General features: G+C 37.3%; 1 protein-coding gene across 1 annotated transcript; it reads left to right on the top strand.

Annotated features, from left to right (window-relative positions):
- Window positions 1-350: 350 nt before the first annotated feature.
- LOC123393064 (methyltransferase N6AMT1-like) lies at window positions 351-9,815 on the top strand. Its single transcript, XM_045083682.1, has 4 exons — window positions 351-471; window positions 3,398-3,482; window positions 4,213-4,303; window positions 9,735-9,815. The coding sequence occupies exons 1-4, from the start codon at window positions 351-353 to the stop codon at window positions 9,813-9,815; spliced, it is 378 nt and encodes a 125-aa protein (XP_044939617.1).
- The last annotated feature ends 218 nt before the right edge of the window (window positions 9,816-10,033 follow it).

Below are 10,033 nucleotides of genomic sequence, written 5' to 3'. Positions count from 1 at the left end.
AGAAAACTTTTGAATGTAAAGGAAAAAACACTCCCCTTAGTCAAAAACAATCGAGGATGCCTTGCATCAAGGGCTAACCTATAAAATAAAATAAATTTTAAACATTCTAAATAAGAAAGCAAAGGTCAGCAGTTCCAGATTACATAACCCTTAGAATTTCCAAGAACATTTACCGACAGACTTAGAAATAACAAGCCTGGATTCATCTCTCCGCCTCTGGCGCCCCGCCCCCATGGCTCCGCCCCCTTGCCCCGCCCTCCACTGCTGGACCTGCGCGCGTGGAATTTTGGCGCCTGCGCGTGGGACGGAGGGAAGAAAAATGGCAGCTCCGAGCTTCCCCGCACCGCTGCATGGGCGCGTGGGCGGAAGGCGCCTTCACCAATGTGTACGAGTCCATAGAGGATAGGTTCCTGCTGCTGGAGGCGCTGGAGGCAGCAGCGGCTGAACTGACAGGATTCGAGGAGGACGAGGGTCCCCATGGGAGAGGGCTTCAGCGTTCTGGAGAGGCAGTGGCAAAGGAGAGCCCGGGAAAGAAGGCATGAAGTCCACAGGAGAGGAGGCGGTGTCCGCAGACTTGGCGAACATGGATACCAGAACGCTGGTACAGACGATCTTCCTTTAGATACCTGTCATGAGCGGGCTGAGGTGTCTCTACTTTGCTGAGGTGTTGCTTTGGTCTGGGGAGCTCCACCGCTCCTTACTACGCCAGCGTGTATCTTTTCCACAAGCCCCCAGAGCAGTGATGTGATAACACGTTCAAAACTAAATATTCTGAAGAACTTAGCAAACTCAACACCCAAAGAACAAATAATCCAATCAAGAAATGGGCAGAGGACATGAACAGACATTTCTGCAAGGAAGACATCCAGATGGCCAACAGACACATGAAAAAGTGCTCCATATCACTCGGCATCAGGGAAATACAAATCAAAACCACAATGAGATATCACCTCACACCAGTCAGAATGGCTAAAATCAACAAGTCAGGAAATGACAGATGCTGGCGAGGATGCGGAGAAAGGGGAACCCTCCTACACTGTTGGTGGGAATGCAAGCTGGTGCAGCCACTCTGGAAAACAGCATGGAGGTTCCTCAAAATGTTGAAAATAGAACTGCCCTATGACCCAGCAATTGCACTATTGGGTATTTACCCTAAAGATACAAACGTAGTGATCCAAAGGGGCACGTGCACCCGAATGTTTATAGCAGCAATGTCCACAATAGCCATGCTATGGAAAGAACCTAGATGTCCATCAACAGATGAATGGATCAAGAAGATGTGGTATATATACACAATGGAATACTATGCAGCCATCAAAAGAAATGAAATCTTGCCATTTGCGACAACATGGATGGAACTAGAGCGTATCATGCTTAGCGAAATAAGTCAAGCACAGAAAGACAACTATCATATGATCTCCCTGATATGAGGAAGTGGTGATGCAACATGGGGGCTTAAGTGGGTAGGAGAAGAATAAATGAAACAAGATGGGATTGGGAGGGAGACAAACCATAAGTGACTCTTAATCTCACAAAACAAACTGAAGGTTGCTGGGGGGAGGGGGTTTGGGAGAAGGGGGTAGGATTATGGACATTGGGGAGGGTATGTGCTTTGGTGAGTGCTGTGAAGTGTGTAAACCTGGTGATTCACAGACCTGTACCCGTGGGGATAAAAAGATATGTTTATAAAAAAAAAAACTAAAAATGAAAAAAAATTTTTTAAAAAATAAATATTCTGAAAACGTGGCTTATTAATATAATTTTTTCGTAACTATTAGAAGGTGCGTGGCATTTAATTTACTCAGTATACAAAAGCACCCTATAGTAAGGGAAGGACACAAAAATGAAGTGAGATTGTGGGATCATGGCGTGGATAAGTATTTTGAAACCCACTGAACAGCATATTCTGCCCTGAACAACTAGCCAGTTAGCCACGTGTGGCTACAGAACCCTTGAAACGTGGCTAGTGCGCCTGCAGAGTGTAATTTTTCATTAACTTAAAATTTTAAATAGCTACAGAGCTAGAAGCCTATGGAATTTTCCCTAGCACTTTGTAAATAACAAAATTGACTTGTTGAAGTGCCCCTCATATATTTTAAATGAGATTAAAAGAATGAATACCTGCTTTTTTTTTTTTAATGAAAGGAATTTGAGTAATTATATTTATTTAAAGATCAAGACTTGAAATTGGTATCTCAAGATGAAACAGCAGTCAGGCTTCATAGATCTGTATTTCTGTATTGTGTTTCTCTCTCTTAAATTTGGTCAGATTTTTCCATATGTAAAATGCCCCAATGCTTATTAAATCAGCTTTTCATTGTAAACGATGGAACTTTGGGATTTACTGGAATGTCGAATGGTATATTTCTTTTTGTAATTTGTCTTTTAAATTTCAAGATAAAATTTCTTTTAAGTTTCAAGATACCCCAGAAAGATGTACAAGCACAAATTGCATTGCAAAGTAGGCTGTGAAAGGAGCTGATTTTGTTATAAAGTCAGATCATTTCTGTTCTTGGGATTCTGTTTATGAAAGCATGATAGTTATTTTCAAATAAAAGCCTCCTGGTAAGGATCAACAGATAATTCAACAGGTAAGGTTGTCAGATAATGTGGGTTGATTCCAAAAGTTAGAAGCTGCTAGAGTTTATTTTTGGGTAGTCATCTGAGGCGTTAGTAGCCAGCAAGACCTAAATCCCATGAAACCCATTTCTGTGATGGAGTAACTAGTGCTTTTGATGCATATGTAGATTATAGAGAGGGAAGTAAATTTAATTGAAGGATAAAATAGAGTGTTATAAGGAATTTATTCAAAAGCATTTTAAAGTTATACTAATATTCTAAGATCAGATTCTGTGAGATTTTCTCTCTTCAGTGTACAGCTGTACAAATAATGAATTTCTTCCGTGCTCTAAATCTATTAAGAGAAAGGGGGAACGTTTTTTCCCCCCTAGGATATCCTAATGGATTTGTGAATGTTATGTACTTTTAAATGATAGAGAAAACATCATAAATAAAGAGTATAATAACTAACCTTATCATTTTAGGGAAGTACTAAACTACTAAACCCTTGTGAGAAGGGTTGATGTTTTTCATATTAATATTTACAACCTTCAACCTTATTCCATCGTTTTATGTAATGTTTTGTGGTAATTAATTGGAATCCATCTATTTTATGGACTTTAATTTCACACCCCAAACAATTCTGAGTTAAACAGTATTAAATGAGCACAAAGTGGTTGTCAGAAATTAGTGTGTTCATAAATTTCTTTTGTATTTCCATATATTTGCAGGCGAGTGATGCTGGAGAAATACACATTAAAAGTAGATTGAGCGTCATTTTCTGTGATGTATATTTTTATCCTACTATACTCATTTATTTTATTTTGCTTTTTTAGAGTGGAAATATGCCTTGAAGTAGGATCAGGGTCTGGAATGGTATCTGCATTCCTAGCCTCTATGATAGGTCCTCAAGCTTTGTACATGTAAGTATAAGTATATCAAATTCATCCACATCTTCCACTAAGAAATTCACTGGGGTATGACTGCCTGAATGAAATCATTTTTGTAAATGAATGGTATATATCTGAAAGGGTCTACTTAAGTGTAGTAAGGACTCAGATTATAAATTATTCTTCCCTAAACATTTTAACAGCATGTCCAAAACTGTTCCATCATACTACATAATTTATAGAAGCAACAAAATAATTTTAGGGCATTTCTAAATTTGAAAAATTTTAGGCAAATAGCCTGATTACCAGAAAAAAATTGAAAATTACTTAAATTTTTAAGAAAATTTGAGAATATGGAAAGTTTAAAGAAGAAAATAAAAATCACTTGCAGTTCTACCACACATGGTCCAAAGTGTGTTTCTTTCTTTTTTTTTCCCATTTCCTATGTTTTTAATATTGTATCATGACTATCTTTCAAAAATTCCTTTTAAATTTCATTTTTGGGGTGGCATAGTATTCATTAGATTCATAATTCCTTCAGATGTGTATGCATGTATGTGTAGTTTCTATTCTTGCACATTATATCAATATAACAATCTTTTTCATTAATATAACATCTTATTTCTTTTTCCTCCGCCATTATTAAAGCATTTTCATTTTTTCTAAATCTGCTTTTTAAAAAAGCAGTGGAACATTTTAAAATTTTTCAGTAATAGGTTGCCTCATGGTTGCAAAATACAGTTTTCTTTCTTTCTGTTTCTAGGTGCTCTGATATCAACCCTGAAGCATCAGCTTGCACTCTGGAGACAGCACACTGTAACAAAGTCCACATTCAGCCAGTAATTACAGACTTGGTGAGCTGTTCATCCTTGTCCAATAACAGTTAATTTTTTTTAAATAAGTGAAGGTTAAGATGATTAGGTCAAAGAAGCTTGAGTGATAAATTAATTAACTTTTAATCCACTAAATAGTATACACCATAATTTACAAAGTAAATTCTTAACTGATGTAATTCATCTTGTCCAAAATTCAAAGGAAACTTATACTGTCTTGGAAGGATCAGTCATCTTTTGGTCAGAAGTGACAGAGAATCCAGTTTAAACTGGCTTAAGTAAAGTGTGTGGCTTCAGGCACAGCTGGCTCCAGGAACTCAAGTGATATGACAGGCATCTTCTTAACTCTGAACTTCTCTGTTGGCGCTATTTCTAGGTAGTCTTTTTCTTCTTGGTAAAAAGAAAATTTGAGAATATGGAAAGTTTAAAGAAGAAACTTTCTCAGTTCTCAGCAAACACCTCCTTTATCCTTCCATGGAAAGAAACTCTTTCTATTTAGTTAGTCTTACAAGCCCCAGAAAGAGTATTGCTTGGATCATCTTGGATCATATGCCATCTCAAAATGTCTCACTGTGGCCAAAGGGGATTGAAATATGCAGATGACTAGTTTAGGCCTGAGTCATAGTCCCACCCCAACAGCTGCATTGGGATAAGCCCTACCCAAGCTAAATGGATTGAGAATGTGAGGATAGAGAATTTACCCATTAGAGATCAAGGAGATGAAATCAGAAGAAAGAGGAGAATGAGGCCTGGAGAGATTAAAAAAAAAAAAAAAAACACGTCACAATTATAGAACCACCATTTAAAGTTACACATATATTTCCCAGTCACAGTTTTCCTTTAATATTTTAATTAGTAGGACTTAGATAATTTTGGATATTTGTTGTTGTTATAAGTGCTTTTTTGTAAGCAAAAAATCTTAACACCATGTATCAGATAGGGATAAGAAATAAAAATGCTTTCCGTGCTTCTTGACGTGTATTATTACTGTTAAGAGTATTTCGTTTTTCTGCTTTTTTAAACTCAGAAGTTATTTTTCAGCTTAGAAGGAATTAAGCAAAATATGTAAGAAATTCTTACCTATTAGAACTTGTTACTGCTATTAAAAACTAGATTATCAAGAAAGGTACTTAGGTGAGTTACATGATTTACATTAATTTACATAATTTACATTAAAGGTTTTGCCCTTTAAAATTTTAACTTACTTCTTTATTGTCTCTATGACTAGTGTTAAATATATGGTTTTGGTATATAAAAACTTTAAATAAGAAATTCAAAATATCTTTTTTTTAACAGAGGTGGAAACTGAGGTGAGGTTCATTTTTTAAAGTCATGTAACTAGTAGAGTGATAATTACAAAACTTAAGCCCCGACAATTGAGTCTAAATCTAGAAGTCTCGTGGCTGTTTCAGGACATGGCTCATGGTCTTCCATGCCAGTCAGCTCTTTCTGTGGTTTGAGTGATGGTGACCCTGAATGCTGACAAAGAAAGAAGGAAGAAGGAGGCATTAGCGTAGGTATTATGATCCACTTATAAAACTCTGTGTTTGTTTAATATTCAGAACACTAGGCATAGATTATCACAGCCATGATAAAAAATCATTGTTTTGTTTGTTTGTTTTATGTTTTGTTTTGTTTTTTTTTGTTTTTAAGATTTAATTACTTGACACAGAGAGAGATCACAACTAGACAGAGAGAAAGGGGGAAGTAGGCTCCCTGCCGAGCAGAGAGCCCAATGTGGGGCTTGATCCCAGGACCCTGAGATCATGACCTGAGCCAAAGGCAGAGAGGCTTAACACACTGAGCCACCCAGGCACCCCCAAAATCATTGTTTTAGATAACTAAGCTTACCTGTTTACAAAGTAGTACTTTTATTTTGCTTCTTTTTTAGTTTTAGAAAAAAGACTTTTTCAGATATGGCATATGGCTTTCCTGACATTCCTAAAATAAACTAAACATAACTTAAAATAAACTAAACATAACTTTATCTTTGATTGATTCAGGGTCATTAAAATGAACATTAGTTGCTATTCTGTGCTAGCTGTGATGAGGATTACTCAGGGCTTTCTTCCTTACACTGAGTAGCTAGAGCCTACAGTGATTTTGAGTTTTCATTTCCTCTCTTTGTCTCTTTTCTCTTGCTTTATGTTGTCTTATTTTACTGTTACCTGTTAGTGGCATTTCCGCTCTCTCTTTCCATGTGCTGTTTGCTAGAAGACCAAACAAGTGATTTAGTTAAACTTGTATTTAAGCTAAGAGTTCAGGGGCTCTAAATAAGAGCCTCTCATATCAATCAAGTGCATTTTGCTGTTTGAATTTAAAACTTTTTGTCAGAGGCCTTTTTTGCTTACTTCCCCATTTTTAGATCTGTTCTAATGCTCTGAGACCACCCAAAAGCTGAATGTGGATGGGTTAAGGGTGTGTGTGATTAGACCTTATATCCAGTCTATAGTAACTTTGTCATTTAATCCATTTTCTTTTTAAACTACATAATTTTCTGTATTTTAATATCAATTTTGCCCTTTATTTAAAATCCATACTGCAATGATTATTAATATATAGTACCTCAGAACAATTTTTTAAAAGATTTTATTTATTTATTTGACAGAGAGGTAGAGAGCACAAGTAGGCAGAGCAGCAGGCAGAGGGAGAAGTGATGAGGGAGCAGGAGGCTGGCTGAGGACAAAGCAGAAGCTGGAGCCTTGCACCCCCTCTTCACCCGCTCCCTTCCATATGTGTAGCATTCCTCAGGCACCCCTGACTGCCATAAAACGATAAATAGTTAACTTGCAGGGATCGCAATCCTGCAGAACAGGAATCTCCCTTGCTCTACAAGATGTCCTAGAGACCTAAACAGGGAGGTTACCTTATCAATAGCACAAATTTCCAGAGGCAAATAACTCTTGGTTCCTGAAGCCCTAATGTCCCCCTCCCACCATAAACTGGAGGAGACTGGGGTAGAAGGGAATGTGAATGATAGCCAGATCATAATGCCCCACCAAGAATCCCCCATTATCTTGATGTTAGTGCCTGACCTAAAGACGACATTGATCAGGCCATAAGGGCAAGGACTCCCCCCGGCACCTTGTAGGCCCTTCCTAGCATGTGAGAACTCTGTCAAAATCTCCCATTCCTTCACCACCTCCCCCCAACCGTGGGGTATATAACAAGCCCACCTTCACAACCCGGGGCAGCAGCTCTTCCTGCCCACGGGTCCTGTCCCCGTGCTTTAATAAACCACCATTTTGCACCAATGACGTCTTAAGAATTCTTTCTTTAGTCGTCGGCTCCGAACCTCCTCACCCCACCGAACATCACTTAGGTTCTGGGACTTCATCAAAAACGACAAACAGAAATGCTTTTAGAAACCTGGATAAAATGGAAGTTGTAAGGCTGTGTGTATATAGCCCAGTGATGTGTCCAGTGCTGAGATGGTAAGACTGAGTGTTAAATAACTTTGAATCACATGATGTAAAAGCTCTTTCCTCTCTAATCCTCCTACAGCCATTTTGATTACATCTGGGAGAAGGTCTCAGTTTTTTTTTTTTTCTTTTTATAAACATATATTTTATCCCCAGGGGTGAGAAGGTCTCAGTTTTAACAGCTTTTAAACACTTGCAAATGTCTCTTTTTTCCCTCTCTCTTAAAGATTTTATTTATTTACATATTTATGAGGTTACTCATTAGCATAGTAGGTAGCAAATCAGTCTCGTATTTACATACTTATGTATTTATTTATTATATATTTGAAAGACAGAGAGAGAGCACAAGCAGCGCAGAAGGAGGAGAGGGACAAGCAGTCTCCATGCTGAGAAGCCTCCCTCCCCCCACAGTGGGCAGGTGGGTGTGGGAGTGCTTCATGTGGGGCTCCATGTGGGGCTCCATGTGGGGCTCCATGTGGGACTCCATGTGGGACTCAATCCTAGGACTCTGGGATCATGACCTGTGCTGAAGGCAGATGCTTAACTGACTGAGCCCCCCCAGGCGCCCCTCCAAATGTCTCTTTAACAAAGAGGCAGAAGGCCTGCATCACCCTCAGACTGGAAGCAGTAACTATAACCATGACATGTTTAAAAATTTATATCCCATTTATTCTTGTAGTCATTTCTATTTCCAGGAAGTAATACTGATTTCCCTTTAGAGCAAATTTATTTAACAACAACAAAAAAAAAAAGTCCATTTAAAGAAAAATATTTAGTGAATAATGGTAGGTCTCTATACATATATAGGAGAATTGTAAGAATGTTAATAAAATACCTGATACTTTGGACACTGCCTTGAAGTATTTCAGCTATTCCATCTCAAGAAACAGCCTCAGGGGGCGCCTGGTTGGCGCAGTTGGTTAAGTGCAGTTGCTCGGTGACCAACTCTTAATTTCAACTCAGGTCATGATCTCAGGGTTTGTGGGATGGAGCTCCACATCAGGCTCCATGCTCAGTGGGGAGTCTGCTTCCTCTTCCTCTGCCCTTTTCAAGCATGTGTGCATGTGTGTGCGCTCTGTCTCTTTCTCTCAAATAAACAAATCTTAAAAAAGAAAGAAAGTAAGAAATAGCTTTAGAGTTCATGGATGAGAGTCTGTACAAAGTGGTAATTGAAGGAAATGGCTTTAGGGGTGAGAGCCCATCCAGATATGGTGTTTTTAGTTTACTGTGCCTGTGACAGTGCAGGGTGGCATGATGAGACATGATTTTGTGAGTATGTATATAATTCAGTCATCAGAGGAACCAAAGGAATACTTTAAATGGCATTGTGCCTTGAAAGCACTTTGTTTAAAAAGACATTTTTGTTGCAGATTCACAGAAAATTGCACCCAATGGTTTAAAGATTTACAAAATGCCAGACAACTGAGATTTTCAGTGTCTCTTCCACAATTTTTAGGCCTCTCTAATTGTCCCATCCAATATATTTATTTATGTATCTTTATTTTATGAGTAAAGTAGAAAGCAAATATATATATGTATATACATATATATATATATATACACACACACACATATATGCACAAATATATGTGTATCTATTTTTATACATATGTATTTTTGGATGTTTTTTGTTATCTCATAAAACATTTCTCTTGGTTACAGAAAATAAATGTTTAAGTTAGAGCAATAGGTTTAAAGCATATGTATATCTATATAGAATGTAGGAGAGCTTGCTTCCTTATTTAATCTTCGAAAAGAACCCAGAATATAAACATATGAGCTGTTGAAAAGCAGAGGCTTTTTATACATTTTGTGTTAATTCTGGTAAATAGTTTAATTTCCTGTTTTTAGGTAAATGCATATAACCTATATCTGAAAGAAAATGTAAAAATATTTATTTCTGTATACAGTTTTAGCCCTCTAATACATTTTTCTCTAAAAACATGGGAAGAAAGTATTTTTAAAGATTTATGTATTTATCTGTTTTAATTCTGAGTCCAGTTTAAAACTCTGACTATTGAAACATTTAGGTCAAAGTCTTATTACCGAGATTGAAGGAAAAAGTTGATCTTCTGGTGTTTAATGCACCCCTGTGTAGTGACTCCACATGAAGAGATAAGACGGGTAACAAGATTTAATTATTAATATTTTCAGCTATTTTCTTTACAAAATCAAATGAACTTATTATATGACATTAGTCAGCTGCTGATTAACACAAACCAGTCTGATATTACTCATAATTGTCAATAGTTAAGTATGTTGGCAGACAAAGGAAAGGAATCTCAAAGTAATGGAAATACAGTGACCCATATTATCCTTAAAATTCCTC

Source organism: Mustela putorius, unplaced genomic scaffold, assembly GCF_011764305.1.
Source record: "Mustela putorius furo isolate JIRA1106 unplaced genomic scaffold, ASM1176430v1.1 tig00000731_pilon_pilon_pilon, whole genome shotgun sequence".
Lineage (NCBI taxonomy): Eukaryota > Metazoa > Chordata > Mammalia > Carnivora > Mustelidae > Mustela > Mustela putorius.
Note: the sequence above shows the minus strand (reverse complement) of the source record. Positions and strands in the feature narration are given on the sequence as shown.